Source organism: Lynx canadensis, chromosome F1, assembly GCF_007474595.2.
Source record: "Lynx canadensis isolate LIC74 chromosome F1, mLynCan4.pri.v2, whole genome shotgun sequence".
Classification (NCBI taxonomy): Eukaryota; Metazoa; Chordata; class Mammalia; order Carnivora; family Felidae; genus Lynx; species Lynx canadensis.
In genome coordinates this window covers 43,715,438-43,733,174 of record NC_044319.2, presented here as the reverse complement: position 1 = coordinate 43,733,174, position 17,737 = coordinate 43,715,438, and the positions used below count along the sequence as shown (strand labels likewise).

Sequence of the window (17,737 nt, the reverse complement as noted above, 5' to 3'; positions counted from 1 at the left end):
GTAATGACCCAAAGGCCTCGTTTACACTAAGGTTTACTCTTGGTGTACATTCTGTTGGTTTGGACAATTGTATAATGACACGTAGCCACCATTTATAGTCTCTTACAGAGTAGTTTCACTGCCCTAAAAATCCTCTGTGCTCCATCTCTCCATCCCTCTCTCCCTCCCCCAACCCATGGAAACCACTGATCTTTTTAGTTTCTCCATAGTTTTGCCTTTTCCAGAATGTCATATAGTTGGACTCATACAGTATGTAGCCTTTTAAGGTTGCCTCCTTTCATTTAGTGATACTCACAGATCTGAATTTCTAACAGACTCCCTGGTAATATCTGAGGCGGGCAGGTGTTCCATCAGTGACACTGAGAAACACTGGTGTGCTAGAAAGAGAACCAACAGGGAGCAAGGAATCAATGTTTTATTTCCAGTGATGTCAGTTACTTTGACCTTGGGCCAGTCACCTCGTTCTGTGGGTCCCAGTCTCCTCATTTGTGAAATGAGGGCAATTTGGCCCTTTCAGCTGTGACATTCCAAGATTCTGTGAAGCAGGGTTGTGTAAGGCCCTTGCCCTCCCTCTCCCCCACCCCAAGAAGGAGACTGGGAAGGGAGGTTCTGGAGTGCCTAGCAATGCTGAATGGGTCTTCATTAGCTGTTGGAGGTCTGGCTGAGGAGCACTGTGGTTGTGGGTTCGATGTCTACAGATCTCAGGCCACAATGGGGCTCAGAAGATTGCAGCCCTGCTACAGGCAAGGGGTGTCCAGCTGGCCTTCATTGTGGACGAGGGTAACTTCATCTTGGATGGTTTCATTCCCAACCTCAAGAAGCCCTTTGCCATGTGAGTAAAGTACCCCATCCCCCCCGCCCCCACCTTGGAAGGTGTTCTCATCCCATTTCAGATGACCCCAGCCTGGTGTCTGTGGGCCATACTAAGACAACTCTTTCTTTTACCCCTCTTGCCCTGCCCCCCCAAGGGGGGAGGAAGTCGGGAGGGCCCTCTCTGATCCTCTCCTACAGCATTGCAGTCACAGAGAAGGGGGCAATTAATCTCATGCTGCAAGTAAACACGACTCCAGGCCACTCTTCAGCTCCTCCAAAGGAGACGAGCATTGGTATCCTCGCAGCCGCCGTCAGCCGGTAAGCAACACCTGCCTCTGCCCCCTTGCCAGACTCGGGTTGGAAGACTTGGCGCTCTCCCACTTTGAGTTTGAAGGGGCTAAGCTGCCTGGCCTGAAGCTGGGCTGAGAAGCCACGACGGGGGCCACAGAGAGGACAGAGCCACCAGTACCCAGGCGGGGGCTAGAGATCAGAAGAGGGTTTATCCATATCGCAAGCGAGAGCTGGCCAATAAAAGCTAGGTCAGGACACGAGGGCTGCAGGCCGCAGGTGAGCATTTCAGGGTCTCACCTCTGGCTGGGTTTTCTTAGCAAAGTGGGAAGATCTGTATTAAGTCAGTGAAATATGTCACCGATGATCTAGCAGTGTGTAAGGCTTTGTGCCCAGTGATGGGCATACAATGGTGGAAAAAACGGACAGTCCCTTTCCAGAAGGAACTCACAGTTCACAGCAGAGACTGATAATTGTGCTACAGTGTGGTAGGTGACATGACAGTGGGGGTGCCTCCCTGGACTTGGTAGACAGGGGCAGCTTCTTCCGATGAACTAGAGGTGGTTCCATCTGTGCTTGGAGATCTCCAAATGGGTGGGTCGGTGGAGGTGATAGGAAGGTGAATGAGAGACATCCTCACCAGGCCTGTTGAAAAATCCTGTCTCCCTCCTTCTCTTCAGACCCCTCACCTTTGACTGGGGTTGGGGAAGTCTTGAGAACCCCATTCTCTTCTAGGCTGGAGCAGACACCAATGCCGAACATGTTTGGAAGCGGACTACTGAAAACGACATTGCAGGAACTGGCACATGAGGTGGGAGAAGGAGTCTCACACGCTCCTGGTCAGCTGTGGAAGGGGAAGAAAGGGTGGCAGAGGAGTAGCTTCTAGAGTAAGAGAAGGGCCCACTGCTGACCAGGGCTCTGCACATGCTCACCTGTTTTCAGCCAGAGGCTGAGCCAAGGCTTAAAGATCTGGCTTGGTCCCAGGGCTTTAGTGCTTCTCTGAGACCCTAACACCTGACACAACCAGGCACCCTTTGGGAACTGGTTCCCACCCATCCTGGAGGCTACCACTGAGGGCCCTCAAGGCAGATATAAAGCAGGGAGAGACCCAGGCCTCAGGTACAGTGACCCTGGTAGGCTGACGCCTCTGAGATCCCGCTGACCTGGTTCTTTCCCTTGCAGTTTCCCTTCCCTACCAATATAATCTTGAGCAACCTGTGGCTGTTTGGGCCCCTTGTAAGCAGGTAAAGTTTTCTCTTTCCTTCTCGCTCATCCTCCCCTCCCACCAGACCTACCCAGTCCCCACTCCTTGGCTTAACTGGGCTTGACTAATCATCCCTTAGCCACCAGATGCTACATCTAGTTCATATACAGGATGTCCCTCTTAGTCTTAAAGATCTCCAAGATTCAGGAAACTGGGTGCTCTTCAACCTGTTCTTTCTTCACATTAGATGGTTTTCCTATTGTCTGATCTTTGTCCTTTTGCTTTAGGTTAATAGAGAGGAATTACATAACCAATGCACTGGTCAGGACCACCACGGCACTCACCATGTTCAATGCAGGAGTCAAGGTAACATCTCCTGGATCCTCCCCTATACCTTTTCTTCACTGCCCACCCAGCCCTCTACCCTTTGGCTTTATCTCCTGTCTCCTTCTTCCTTCTCGGATTACAGTTTGAATAATAGGAAGGCCCAGTGCTGAATTGTACAATGATATCAGTTGGGTAAGCCACAAGAGCAGGTGTTCTAGCTGCGGTCCATAAACCCTCTGAAATTGCCAGGTTTTATATATGTGTATTTCGGGGGGTGTCCGTGGCCCCTCTCAGGTTCCTTGGGTCCGTACCCCTTCAAAAGCAACCATTACACTAGTATGAAGGAGGGTTGTTTGGGAGTTAATTTTTGTGAACTATACTCATTCAACGTGATATACATTTACCTAGCATGTTGGTCACGTAGACTAAATATTCTAACATGTATACCATCAAGGCTCTTTTGATTGTTCTTCATCATACTTTGGAAGATTTATCCACCTAACAAATTTAATGAATGACTAATGTCTTTTCCCCTAGTGTTACCCTGTGTTGAAAGAGAGAAACTCACCTGCCATTTGTAAAATCTATGATAACATTCGTGATATATACAACACATAATATGTATACATTGTCATTTCCCAAAATACACTAAATAATGGGTAACCTTAGCAAACATAAATTCTATAAAGTTTACTCTCACAGTAATAGGTTTTGAGTGATTGTTTTTTTCCAAGAACTACTTTTTGGCAAACTGGTCTACTTCCATTTAGATTAGCCACTAAGGGGCATCTCTGTTTAAAGGAAGAAGCCATGGAGTGCCTGGGTGGCTCAGTCAGTCGAGTGTCCAACTCTTGATCTCAGCTCAGGTCTTGATCTCAGGGTCGTGAGTTCAAGGTCCACATTGGGCTCTGTGCTGGGTATGAAGCCTGTGAAAGAAGGAAAGGGAGGGAGGGAGAGACAGAAGGAAGGAGGGACGAAGGAAGTCACAGCCACACTGGTTAGCCTGGGCCTAGGCCTTTCTGAGAACTTGAGAGAAGTGACACCCTTCCAGTTACTACCAGTATCACCAGCACAACGTTAAGGAGTGCCATTCACCTTGCACACAGTGTGGCCTTGCGGAGCTCTGGTAATCTGGGCCCAGGCTGAGCCTGGCACCCCAGTGAATTCCTGGCATGACTGACTGAAGCGTCCAGTGCGTCGGCCAGACCCGAGCTGTCTTCAGCTGCCTTAAAGTGTTCACCAGAATAACAGTACTGTGTCCTTGCATTTGAATTCCACTTTATCTGTCCAGAATCCTTTCATATTTGTTACTCTATTTGATCCTTTTCACAGCTCTCCTAGTACTATTTTTCCAATCGCCGTTTGGGAAACAGAGGCACCAACAGGTTATAATTATTCAAAATCACACAGGTGCTTTATAACAGCCCAGTTCTTCTGTCCCTAGTCTGGTGCTGTTTTGCACCAAACCAGTGCAAAGAAAGATTCAGAGTCGAGGCATCTGTTCTCTCATGGCCCCTGAGGAAAAAATCCACTCGGAGCCTAACTCTCTTCTCCAATTAGGCCTGTGTTCTTCCTGGTCAGGCAGAGAACGGAGTCAAATTTTGCAATTAGACATGGGAAACCACCCTCATCGTCCCCTTCGGGGAGCAAACACACCATGACTGGCCTGCAGAGTCTCTGGGTGCCCTGTCCTAAGTAAGCTGTAACCGCTGCGGGAATGTCCTGGGCGCCCTGGGAAAGACAGCGTAGGCACAAGACTGCCAGTGGCGCTGCACGGGGCCAAAAGAGACATGTCCGGGTGGTCACAGAGAAAACAGTCTTGCTCTGAGCAGCTCTCCAGGCCCAAGACCCCCCCACCTCCAGGCCCAAGAAGCATGGAGATTTGACCTAACACAGAAACACATCTCTAGCTCTGAACATTACCACTTGTCAAGGGCCCAGAAAAGACAAGGGGCTGGCCAAACCGTAAGCCCTGGACCTTTCAATCAAGTCAGCTTCCTTTTTCTCTACTGGGGATGGTTGGCCCTTCCTGGGCGGGGAGCACGGGTGGCTCAGCCCAGGGTTTGTGGTTCCCTCTCCAGGTGAATGTCATCCCCCCGGTGGCCCAGGCCATAATCAACTTCCGGGTTGACCCTGCACAGACAGTCCAGGAGGTACGTAACCTGTGTTTCCAACAACTGGCTCAGTGTCAGGGAGGTGTGGTCCTCTGGATTTGGGTTTAGCTGCAATCCCAGGGCCGGCCCACCTGCTTTTGTTGACTTGTTCAATAACATCGACAATTTTCGAAGGCTTCTGGGTAGCTGGCTAGGAATAGGAGACCTCTAGTACAGGGAGCCTGGGGGCGGGAGATGAATACTGATAAATGGTGACAACTGCGTGTGGCACTGTCCTAAGGGTACACATGCTCATTGAATGCCCACTGCCCACTATGAGGTAGGAATTGTATCATCCTTCTTTAACAGGGAAACTGAGGCACAGATCAAAAAGACAGGTAAGTGGGCACCTAGGCGGCTTAGTGAGTGAAGCATCTGACTTCGGCTCAGGTCGTGATCTCACGGTTTGTGAGTTTGACTCCACGTCGGGTGAGCTCCAGCCCCACTTGGGGTGAGCATGAGCCCCATTTCTCTTTCTTCCTCTCTTTCTCTCTCTCTCTCTCTCTCTCTCTCTGCCCCTCACTCACTTGCACCCTCTGTCTCTCTCAAAAACAAAACAAGACAAACAAACAACAGCAGGTGAGTGGCTTGCCCAGGATTGCACATCTAGCAGGCTAGTTTCAGAACCGCCACACCGGATGACGATTAAAACAATTAGGGGTGAACAGCCGAAGGACCAGTGCAAGGAAGGGAACTGTCACTACCTCTGAGGGTCAAGAGAGGCTTTTCAGACGGAGAAACTTGAGCTGCAATGGAAAGGACAAACAGCACCTTGTAGAAGCCAGGCGTTCAGAGTCAGGCTAAAATAACATAAGGCTAAAGAGGAGGACCGACCGGGCAAAAGTGGCAGGTGGTGAAAACGGAGTTGTAGCGTGGGGGTCAGGGCCTTGCGTACCTTGCTGAGGATTTGGGGCTCTGATTGGCGGACAGAGGGAACCGTTAGAGGTCTTCCAACAGGGCCGTGATGTCCCCAGCTGTGCTTTTAGGAAGCTGGTGCTGGTGGCAATGCAGAGGAAGTGTCAGAATAGGAAGAGGTGTTTGGGAAGCTGTTACAGCCTCTCAGGCAGTGGACTGGGCCCGGGTGATGGGGCGGAGAAGGGCACCTGCCAGGGACGTGGGAGATGGGGTCAGCAGAATGCCGTGCGTCCCAGGCACGGGGAGACAGAAAGGCAGGATGGCTCCAAGGTTTGTGACCTGGGTGGCTGGCCAGGTGCTGATGCCTTTAACCAAGATCAAGAGTGTAGGAAGCAGAGCAAGTTCACAGAGAAACGTAATGGTCGAGAAGTTTGAGAAGCTTATAAATTATAAATAGGCAATTATAAATACCTCGGGTTTGGAGAGCGAATGAACAAGAGATACAGGCTGGAGTGTTATTAACATAATTGAAACCTCTGGAGTCAATAAAATCCCACAGGAAGGATGTGCAAAATTAGAAGTAAAGAGGATTGAGGACAGAGCCTCGCAATGGCCTGCTACAAACACCAAATTAAAAACTATTAAAATCAGTGTGTAATTGCGAGCTGTGCCCTGACGCAGAGGGCCCAGGTGCTAGTGGAGAACCAAACGGAGAACCAGACCTGGCATGGGGGTGGGCAAGCCTTCCCCGGGGAAGTGGCATTTGAGCTGAAAGATAAAGGGTGAGTAGACATTATTCGGAATGTTTGTCATCTTCAGGAGAGGCTAGCTTATTTAAAAGGCAGGTTAAGCTAAAAAAAAAAAAAAAAAAAAAAAAAAAAAAAAAAAAAAAAAAAGAGTTCAAAAGGTAAATCTAATCCTTCAAAAAATGACCTTAAGAGGCAACCCAACAACTCTCAAATGAATGATATGTTCCAGAATTCAGCAGGGGCAGGGGCAGGTGGTGTTCCCTGAGTCTCTGATGTGGATCCTCGAGGCGCAGCCCCCCTTAGACTTCATGGTCCTTTCTCCCTAAGTTCTTCACCCTGAGGGTTTTGTTTGTCCTCACGCAGGGTGGGAGGCACACCCCCTCAGTGCAGGGGGGTGGGGGCAATGGACTGATGGCCTGCCCAGAGTCACCCAGCATTCGGGGGAAGCTGGGACCGGTGTGAGCCCTGGGCTCTGCTGCTTTTCATCAAGTGCCAACCTTTGTCCTCTCCCTGGAGGATCACGGGGCCAGGAAATCACTGAATTCCCCCTATTGAACTTCTTTCAACCAGTTTTTTTCCAGCCTCGTTCCAACTCCATGCCCTTTCCAAGGGCTGTTTTCCACCAGCTGGGGTTTGCGTCTCCCCAGATTCTGGCACTCGTCCCTCCTCTCTATTCCCGCACCATAGTGCCCTTCCCAATCTATCTCATGAAATCCCTGGACCCAGCCTGCCCACCTGCCCCAGTGAGGAATGAATGGAAAGTCTCCCATCATCCTGAAAACACACAGCACCCTTTTGTTCTGGTCCTTTCTCTCCCTCATGCCCTGGTTCCATGCATCGGGTTCTGTCCTCAGATATCGTGCTGGTCCGAGGGCCAAGGGTACAGGGCCTAGGACTGGATCTGGCAGGAGCATAAACAGTTCCCAGAACCTTCTTCCTCCACCTCTAACTGGGTTCTCCCATGTTGTGGCTGTAAATAGGTCCCTGGCACCTGTCTATGAAGAACAGTCTTGCGAAATGTGCCAGGCTACCCTGTAGAAGGTTTGTGCTGAATGGGTCTCAAGGAGAAAAATAAGGCTACTGGGAGATGTTTCAGGAAGCCCCCACTTAAAGGAGAGTTTGGGAATATGGTACCTTGGATGATAATGAGTTTCTCAGAGGTTGGATGTCTACCGATCTAGAGTGTGGTAGACAAGATTCTTTGCTTTCTTCATTTCTTCACCAAGTGTTTATTGAGTGGCTGCTATGGTCTAAACACCTGGGGAAATGGTGAGCAAGACGGCCCAGATTCCCATTCTGGTGGCACTACGCTCTAGTGGGGAAGGGACAGCAATAAGCAAGTAATCAAATACTTTAAGAGGTTAAGTACCATAAAGAAAATCATGTGATGATGGGTCCCAAAGCGATTGTGAAGTGGGGGTGGAACAGAGTCAGTCCTCCAAGGCGACATTTACCCTGAGACCTGAGATAGAGCAAAAACCTGGGAATGGCAACCAGGCAGCAGGGGCACAGAAGACATTCAGGGGCGCCTGGGTGGCTCAGTGGGTAAAGCATCCAATTCTTGATTTCGGTTCAAGTCATGATCTCACAGTTCCTGGAATTGAGCCCTGTGTCAGGTCTGCATGGGGCTCCATAGCCTGCTGGGGATTCTCTCCCTCTCTCTCTCTCTTCCCCTCCCCTACTATGCGCTCACATATACACATGCTCTCTCTCTCTCAAAGTAAATACACACACACAAAAAAGAGGGGCGCCTGGGTGACTCAGTCATTAGGCAACCAACTTTGGCTCAGGTCATGATCTCACAGCTGGTGAGTCCAAGCTCCCCATCTGGCTCTCTGCTGTCAGTGCAGAACCCTCTTCAGGTCCCCCATCCACCTCTCTCTCTGCCCCTCCCTCACTCCAGCTCTCTCTCTCTCTCCCTCTGTCTCTCAAAAATAAATAAACACGAAAAAAAAGAAGACATTCATAACCAAGTTGCTCAAAGGCAGAATGGATTGTAACTCGTGATGGTGCACTTTCTGCCATGGAAGAATTCAAGCACAGGCTGGATGGTAATCTCGTGAGTGTCTATGAGAGGCCTCGCCTTACAGCAAGATGGAGGCTGGACTTGCTAACTCTAACTCTAGAGACCTTACCAAGGTGTTGATATCCCTTGTCCTTGCCTTCAACAAACTTATCATTCCCTTGAGGGGAAAACATATCTACACATAAAACAGAGGGAACACGTGATGGCGTGGGAATGTGCGGTAAGGGCTGTAGGAGCTCAGAGAAATGAGAGACCAATGTGCCTTAAAGTAACCTTCGAGGTCCCTCTTACCACCGGCGGGTCCCTCCTCTTAGTCCCATCCTTGTGCCCCTGATTATTGCCCAGGCTGGCCCCTCTATTCTAAACAAATAGCAGCTAGCATATATTGAGTGCTTACTGTGTGCCAGGAACGGGCCCAAGCACATCACGTAGGTTAATTCCAGTGGTGGTCAAAACCACCTTACCAGGTAGGTGTTCCTCTTATCCTGACGTTAACAGGTGAGCGTGCAGATGGCACAGAGGTTAAGCAGTTAGCCCCAGGTCACACGACTATAAGTGGCTGTCCATGGCACGAAGTTTGGTGTCACTGCTCAATTTTTGTGCATGCCCCTCTCCAGGCTCAGACTGTCCCTGCTTCTTCTCCATCAGTTTCATATCCTCTCCTCAAATTCTGGATTCTTAAAATCCATACCACTAAGGAATCCATCCTCCTGGGCCGCCTGGCTGGCTCAGTCAGAAGACCGTGCAACCATTGATCTCAGGGTCGTAGGTTAGAGCCCCACATTGGGTATAGAGATTACTTTAAAAAATAAACAAACTTTAAAGAAAGAAAGAACACCATCCTCTTTCTGGCCCTCCTTCCGATCACCTCGACCTCTATGTGCTTTGGAGACAGTAAATCATCACCCTTGTGAAGTCAGAGACCAGATTCATATACCCAGCCCAGTGATACTCACTGTATAACCCTGAACAAGTTACTTCATGAGACAACTCCAACTATTTTTTTTTTTTTGGCTCATATCTTTTAAATTTCTGGTATCCAGCATTCATCACATGCTTTTATGCTCCTGCCCAGAAACACAGAAACACAGAAATGAGGTAGACATAGCCCCTCCTCTTATGTCAGGACCTGGCCTAGCACTTAGTAGGAAACTTGGTCTCTTGTGGCCTCTCACTGAGGGGGGCTCCCATGTGTGCCCTCTTCCATTTCTGGGGGCAGGAATCTTCAAGTAATTTGGGACAGGGGGCAGCAGGCACAGTCCCAACCCACCTTACAGGGGATGACTGGGAGCCTCCCAGTTGGTTGAGGATATATCAAAACTATGCATTAGAATTCTTATATTAGAGAATTTCAGACAGAAGTGTAGAGCGAAAATAAGCTCAGATAAATGAGTTGTCCATCCTCCTTCCAACTAATCCAACAGCGGGGAATTGGGGTTGGCTCAATGGTGGTTTCTAAGCCAGAAATAGGAACCTTCATTTCCTTTCCAGACTCAGCTCCTAGCATACTTCTAGGGGACACTGACCTAAAAAGGAGTACCCTTGAGATAATGTCCCCCGTGCAGGTGATCCTCAGCTATGGGACACCCCCCTTTCTAGGACAGAAGCAGTTCTCAAGCAATTGCTGATCGAATGAGTTGAGGCTAGTGCTGGGGCTTTCCCTGTGTGGTGGGGTGGGCTTGGGGACCACCCTAAACCAGCCTCCTGGTCCATTCCCACAAGGCTCCGTGTGACCTGAGCCTCAGGGTCTGGTCTACGTCCTGCCTGAGACCAGGACCTGTGCTGGATTCAGCTCTAGTTGTTTCAGACTGAATTCTCTAGGAGCTTCCTCAGGTTCCTTCCTGAGGAAAGGAAGCAAAGAGAGAGCTTGAATACCAGTCCCCCAACTCCTGACTTTTTGTCTGTGTTGAGCTCATCTTCCTGGCTCCAGTGCAGTTAGTTACAAACAGGAAGCAGGGATGCCCAAAGAGGAGAAAGAAAAGTGTGTGACCTTTTCCTCAACTGTCTGTGGCTCCCAGGTTGAATGAGGTCATCACATCTATCACCCTTGCCTCAAGATGGTTGAGTTCCCCTTTCTGCTGTCTCTTCTACATTCCACCCGGCCCATGACTCACGGCCCAAGAGGAAGGACACACAATTTCCTGATTTCCAATTCTCTGCCTGCCTCATGGCTGTAAGGCAAGCCTCCTGAACATTTAACCTAAATCTACCGTGCTGTAGATTTCTTTCCAAGAAGACCCAATTCTTCTATCTCCTACTGCCAATCAGCTAAAATTGAGGTCCCGGTGCTAAAATGAGCTCCTCTGTAAGCTCCAAAGTCCTGCCTTGCTGGAGACAAAGCAGGACTATTTCGATTCATATGGTACTTGCACAGCAGATAGTAAGAACTCAAACTCCCATTTGTTTGCTCCCTCAAGGTCCTAGAACTCGTCAAGAACATTGTGGCTGACAACAGGGTCCAGTTCCATTGTGCCTTTGACCCCCTACCTGTCAGCCCCTCTGACCATCAGGCCTTGGGCTACCAGCTGCTCCGCCAGACCATACGGTCTGTCTTCCCGGAAGTCAACATTGTTGCCCCAGGTAATGACTTCATCATCTGTGACTACAGGGAGGCAGGGGCTGGAACTGTTTCCTATCTAATGTCTACTGCCCCACCTCCACCCCAGCTGTTCAGCCTGGAAACATCTGGCTGCTTCCCCTCGTGATGGGACTGGAACTGTATTTTCCTCTTGGAGTGGAAGTCAGAAAGCAAACAGGAAAAGAGCAGAAACAATAAATTAGATCAGTCATGCCTGGGTCCTGGCTTCACCTAGGCCAGCCACTCTGGCATGGAGGAGAGGGTCAGCCCAGACCCCACCCCCACCCCCACCCCCACCTTACTCCTTGAGGAGCCACAGAAGAGGCCAAGTTTCCCCCAGGCTGGTTCTGATCTATGCAAGGATAATAGCTCAGCAACAGAGCTCAGAATCTGCAGCCCAGAAATGCCTCCCCACCTCTACCATTTGCATTAACCCCCTTCACCTCTCCCAGCCCAGACAGCAGTGCCTCTATGCCCTTTCCCTGGTCTTCCAGCATACCTTCGTACCTATACTGGGTAGATGGTGGCTCTCCAATTTAACAGTGGAAGAGGGTTACCTAGGCCACTTATTACAGTGAAGGGTTAGGGCTCCCAAAGATTCAGCCTAACCAAATCTGGAGAGGACACTGGAGTCTGCCTTTTTAACCTCCCTCAGGAGATTCTGAGACCAGATGATGGCTGACCACAGTTTGAGGATCTCTGGTCCACGATGTGAGGATGGCCCATAATGCTAAGACCTGTGTCCAGTTTTGTCTTTTAAATCTAGGTTTATCACAGATTCCCTCACTTTCTAAGCACATACTTAGGACCTGCCTCTGTGCTAGGCATGGGCCCATAAAGAGCATCCAGTGAAACTCTGCATCCACAAGATCAGCTGTGAAAAGGGCAGCCTTGTTTTTTAATCAACCAAAATCTAGCTATAAGCCCCACTCCTCAGGAAATCCAACCTCAGGTATTACTGAGACCTCCAGGCTCCCCACCACCACCCTCATTTTGAATCAGGCCCCGAGGTCTTACGTAGCAACCTGACATGGGAGTCCCTTGGCGGGTGGTCATAGGTCCTTGGGGCTCCCTCTGAGACATCCATTACCTAGCTAGAAAGTCACTTCAGGTTAGAGATTCCCTCTGAATTCCGGAGAGTGGGATCTTTGACTCTAGACATAAGACCCCATCTCCCTGAACATACCAGGCAACCATCCCCTCCGAGGTCTGCCCCCTACTCGAACTCCTGCCACAGAGCAGGGCTGGGTCTCCACCATCCAGGGACCCTGGCCCTCACAGTCCCCGATTCTTCTCTCTTGGCTCTCAAAGCTCCCTACGCTACCCTCTCCCCTCTGGGGCAACCGCCATAATCCTAACAGGGTTAGGCTTTTACGGGGAAAAAAGATAAGCAGGCATCAACTGATAGAAATCCCTAAAGCAAGGAGTTTGAAGGGCCTAGTTACCCATTTGAAACCGGAAGTGGAAAATGAAACAAAACACAGACTAACATCTCAGATCATCCCACCACTCTTCACTGGGTGCTTCAGGGGGTCTTTTCTCAGAGAATGCTCCCCCCGGGGACAAGGCCCAGCCCTCACTGGAGAGGGGGTGAGCTGCTCCTACCTTCAGGAGAGCAAGACACTGGAGAATAAACATCCTGGGACTTTCCTAACCTCAGGTTTGACTCTTGGAAAACAGAAAATAACAGGAAATTATGTTCTACTTTAAGGGGACTGCATTTTATAATAGTAAAACTCCCCGGGGGCGTGGGGGGGGGCGTGTTTATTTCTGACCTAGGGTGGTGTAAAGAGAGCTGAGGCAGTAAAGAGCTGATATCTAGATTTCCGAAATAGCCCGGGGAAGGGTATAAAATAAAGGTACTGGCTTCCCTGGTCATCGTGGAGCGAGGACACTTGGCTCTGGATCACTCGGGGATGGCTCACTAACGCCCTTGGGAGGAGACCCCATGCTTCTGGCCTAACGGTGTTTTAGAAGGTGTTGAGAACGGGTAACCCGAAGGTTAAAAATTCAGAGTGACAGGCTCCCAGGAGGGCCCAGGTGAAGTTCTTATTGGCCCAGGGGCCCTAATTTTCCAGCCAGTCCACCTCCCACCAGTATCTTGGCTTGATTATCCACATCAAGCCTCACCGTCCTTCATTTTCTCTGTCCAGGTGTTTGTATCGGCAACACAGACAGCAGACACTATGCAAACCTCACCACCGGCATCTACCGGTTCAACCCCCTCTACCTGAATCCTCAGAGCTTCCGGAGGTGAGTGAGTGGAATAGGTCTGGAGAGCAAGGGGCAAAGAGGAGGTACATCTGACCTGTCCCCACCCCTTTCTCCTGCCAGCCCACAGAACAGGAGAAAGCTGGGGTTTGCACAAGCTAAAATGAAGACTTCTAGAACCCAACTGGCCAAACTTCCTCATGGCCAGAGCCTTGCCACTCCCCAGAGTGCGTGGAAATTGGCCACTGGTTTTCTGGGATGGAGATAATCAGGTGATTGGAAAGTCTCTGGTGGAAGTAGGACCCTTGGGTCTTAATCCCTCCACCTCTTCCCTTTGGGAGCATGCTTACCCTCTGGACGTCATTTTCTCCCCAGAAGGGGAGACTCCAGACTTCTCAGTTACCATTCAGTGAAACAGACCCGCTTGTGGTCAAAGGTGGACACATGCTTTGAATTCTCAGAAGAAAACACTCTATAGGGGAGCCTGAGTGGCTCCATCGGTTAAGCCTCTGACTCGTGGTTTCAGCCCAGGTCACGATCTCAGGTTCGCGAGATCGAGACCCGCATCGGGCTGTGCGCGGACAATCCAGGGACTGCTTGGGATTCTCTTTCTTCCTCTCTCTGCCCCTCCCCTCTCCCCCTTTCTCTCAAAGTAAGTAAATAAAACATTAAAAAAAAGAAGAAGAAAACACTATAGGGATCTAAGACATGATCATCAATTTCAACTATTGTATGTGAATTACTACTCTGTGGGTTCTTCAGCAAAATCTTAGCCCTTGGGCGTGGGGGGTTGACTTCCATCTACCTTTCTGTTCCTTACCATATCCAGACCTGATTTCCCCACTCTAAGTCAGTTGCCAGTAGAATGAAAATACTGTTTTTGAATACGAGCTCAAGAACAGCTTTCATGGTTTTTGTTTGTTTTTTAACTGGAGCCGCAGTCCGCTGCTCTTTATTTCCTTTTATCTCTGAGGTTACATGTGTGGTGTGGTTGTGTGTTGGGTGGTGTGGAGGCTGGTTGCGGGCACAGGATCAGATGGAAATTTCCTAGGTGCGGTAGAGGTGCCCTGGGCAGTCTCCCTCTGTCTCCTTTTGTGCCCCTAGCAATGTGGGGGCCAGGGGACTCTAGCCTGAGAGAAAGAGAATTAAAAAGATAATTTCCCCTCAGGGGACAAATTATCAAATCGATTCCAGGGCAGGAAATGATTCTGAACTCCCCAGGATTTTAGTATTTTCTTCCCCCCACCATTCTTTGCCACGGTCATGGATCCAGGAAAGATGACCTACGTGTCACCTGAAACCTCACGTCTTACAAATAGCCTCTCCCCCGTGCCCACTTCCTACCCCTGGAGGGTCAAAGGCCAGTGGCTTCAGGGCACGTGAGGTGGGGGTACTCTGCACTAAGGCCTGTGCTAAAGCGGTTGGCTTTCTCCAGCCTTCCCCTACATCTCTCCCACAGCATCCACGGCATCAATGAGAAAATCTCGGTCCGCGCCTACGAGACCCAGGTGAAATTCATCTTTGAGTTTGTCCAGAATGCTGACACAGACCAGGAGCCAGTTCCTCACCTGCACGAACTGTGAGGTCAAGGAGCCAGCTGGATTAGGGGTGCCCGACCTCAGCCGACGCTAACTCAAGGGCAAAGCTAATGTCGACGAAACTTTGGGCCAAAACCACATCATGATACATCACCCTCTTGCCTTGATCACTCCGGATTCACCAAAGAACAGGCCAAGGAGTAGGGAAGGGCCAGCAGAAATCTGGCTTCTCCCTGCCTCTGAACATCTGCATCCCTAGGCTGACCAGTGCTTACTGCCTTCTTGTCCCCGCCTTAGAGGTTACCCGGCTTGTTTGTCTTGCGCTGGTTATTTAACCACCCCTTATTAAGGCCAGACTTAACAAATGCAGATTTGGGAAAATCTCAAGCAGGTTTTACCTTCTAGAAATGTTTAATTTAGGGCATGCTGGCCAGGCTGCCTTCTCCGTGGCTTATCTATTTCTTTTTGCTGTAACTTCCTTTCTCTCCCCGCACCTCCCTTGGATTTTTTAGCTGGCTTTTCATCTCTCCTCTCCTGCCCCTGCATCCCTTCTCCTGCCCTCCAATTTATCCTACATCTGGAGCAGAACTTAGTCAAACTGTGATACCACTGTAATCACTACAACAACTAGTCAAATGACGTGAGCTATGCGGCATGAAGCGGTCGCCGAGGGGTGGCACTGAGGCAGGGGGGCTTTGGAGGAACCCCCAGCCTCCGGGTTCTGGAGGCTGGAGCCTAGAGAAAAAAGCCTCTGTCCTTGGGCTCCTCCCAAGGGCTCCCTGGGCTTTGCTCCCTCCCTTGCCCTGTTCCCACCACCTGCTTCTGCCTCACCCCAGGAGGCACTAATCTGTGGAAACATATCCCTGGCACTTCCTATGGGCTGAGCTCCCAAGAGAAGGGCACTCGTGATCCCGCCTCTCAGCGGAGCCCAGGACCAGCAGGGCTCCGGCCCTGGCATCCGGTCCCGGTTCTGACCTGTCAAAGGGAAGGTGAAGGGCATGGGGTTTGGGGGAGCCAGGAGGAGCCTGACTTGAGGGTCTCTGCCCCAGGCGGCGGGCAGAGAAGGAGCAAGCTGCACTCCCTTAGGGAACAGCAGGGCTCCTGTCTTCTCTCTGCGGAGTCCGACCCTGAGCATATTTGAATCTGCTTAGTAGCTGCCAGGTAGGGGGCATTGGAAGGCAGCATTTCTTGGCTCCAAGCCGGGAGCTGAGTTTTGTGGGTCACTAGGGAGTTGGGGTCAGAGAGCGAGACGCAGAGGGAGCAGGGACTTGAGAGACTCCATTTTTCCTCACCAGACAAAGACCTTTCCCGCCTTCCTGGGGTTTGACAGCCGTGGGCTCTTTTTCCCTCCTCACACTCCCCGGCCCCCGGTTCCTCACCTCCCTCCCATGGCTGTGAGCTCTCCCTTGAAGTTTAGGCTTAATGGAAAGTGTTAGAAACACAGTGTGAGGATTATTTGAGCTTTTTTGCTACTCCCCCTAAGATTCACATTCCTTCCCTCACCCTCCCTTTTTGTTGCCAATTCAGTACTTATTCAGCCTTTGTTGGAGGGTGAGCTGGAGAACAGAAACAATCCTTCACATTCGTACAGAGCTGTACAAAGTGCTCTCGTCCACCTGATTTCGTCAGAGCCCCATGAAGAAAATATTACTGCCCCTTCTTACAGAGCAGGGATTGGTTCTCAGACTGGTTACACAGCCAGCTAGGGGCAGATTCAAACCCGTGTCACCTGGCCCCAGATGCACCATTTTTCCATGATCCTAAATTAATGATGGAATCTACTTCCCATCCGTTATCTGACTCAATCCCGACAACAGCTCCAAGGGGCTATTGCCCCTGTTTTACAGATGAGGCAACTGAGACTCAGAGGTTAAGCACTTTGCCCAAGGTCATGCAGGTGTTGGGAGCAGAGTCTCTCTGAGTCCAAAGCCTGTGCTAGTAGTACTGAAGGGGAAACTGAGACTCAGAGAAGTCATCTGCCCAAGATCTTAAGGGGCAGCCGTGGAATTCAAATGCTAGTCTAAAATCCCCAAGTCCAGTGCCTTTTCAATCGCACCACATTGCCCGTCCCAAGAACCTGTGGTGTGTGGCTCATTCATTCCGATCCAGGGAGATCTCAAGGACAAAGGCTGTTTTACCATCGGCTTTGATTCGTAGCTCAAGCTCTCTGTGTTCCCCTGGCCGACCTCACTCTATTCACACCTCTTCCCTCTGTCTGCCAACACTCCTTACCACCCCCACCCCAGCTTCTGAGTTGGGCTCCTCTCCCTTCTTTGAGTTTAGGGACAGCTAGGTCTCTAATAACCCATGGGATAATTGGAAGGAGAATGAGCAGGGGACCTGGTCCCCATTGGATCGCACCACTCTCTTCTAGTGTCAGAAAGGATAGTCTTTTCCAGCGTCTGGAGTGGGAAGGAAGACCGTTGAGAGGGAACTGCTCCAAATCCTGGTTCTGAGAACGCAAACCTTCCAGCCCTATGGCCCCCAAAGGCTTCTGGAAAGAATGAAAATGCTGGCCAGACCAGGACAGCGTGAGCTCTAAGACTCTGGGCAGGAAGGAGCAATGAATCTGAAACTTTCCCCCACCCCTCCCCACATCCATCTACCACTCCCGAAATCCTCCTGGAAGGAACCTCGGCGATAATCACACGAATACCCTACATCCCCATCCAAGACTTCACTCAAGCTTCTTACTCATACCTCAGGTTGGAAAGAAGGCAAAATCTTCCCAAGCAAAGAGGATGGGATGGGAGTCCCTTGATGTTGCCCCAGGTTGCTAAAAAATGTGGCCATTCTGGATCCAATATTCTCTCCTTCTGGAGGAGATAGTAGAAAAAGACAAAGTTCCTACTGGAGAACTGAACACTTCATTAGTCTGTTTGGGTTTTTTTTTGAAAATTTAAACCTACATGATTTTATAAAAATGAAACTACCTGCAATTTCAGGGTTCAGTGTCCATGCAGCTGCCAATAAAAAGGATAAGCATCATGCTTCA

The 17,737-nt window shown here is 50.2% G+C and overlaps 1 protein-coding gene across 3 annotated transcripts in view; it reads left to right on the top strand.

Annotated features, from left to right (window-relative positions):
• Positions 1–17,737, top strand: part of PM20D1 (peptidase M20 domain containing 1) — a 31,292-nt gene extending 13,555 nt beyond the window's left edge. The window contains exons 5-13 of one of the 3 annotated variants that reach the window (XM_030302852.2): positions 699–832; positions 1,012–1,131; positions 1,837–1,912; positions 2,284–2,345; positions 2,593–2,671; positions 4,714–4,785; positions 10,833–10,995; positions 13,147–13,246; positions 14,664–17,737. In XM_030302852.2, coding sequence (XP_030158712.1) covers positions 699–832; positions 1,012–1,131; positions 1,837–1,912; positions 2,284–2,345; positions 2,593–2,671; positions 4,714–4,785; positions 10,833–10,995; positions 13,147–13,246; positions 14,664–14,787 — 930 coding nt within the window. In that variant the 3' untranslated portion in view covers positions 14,788–17,737. Of the gene's footprint in view, positions 1–698; positions 833–1,011; positions 1,132–1,836; positions 1,913–2,283; positions 2,346–2,592; positions 2,672–4,713; positions 4,786–10,832; positions 10,996–13,146; positions 13,247–13,327; positions 13,707–14,639 lie in introns of those variants that run through there. The other 2 variants (XM_030302850.1, XM_030302851.1) reach the window with 2 other exon arrangements.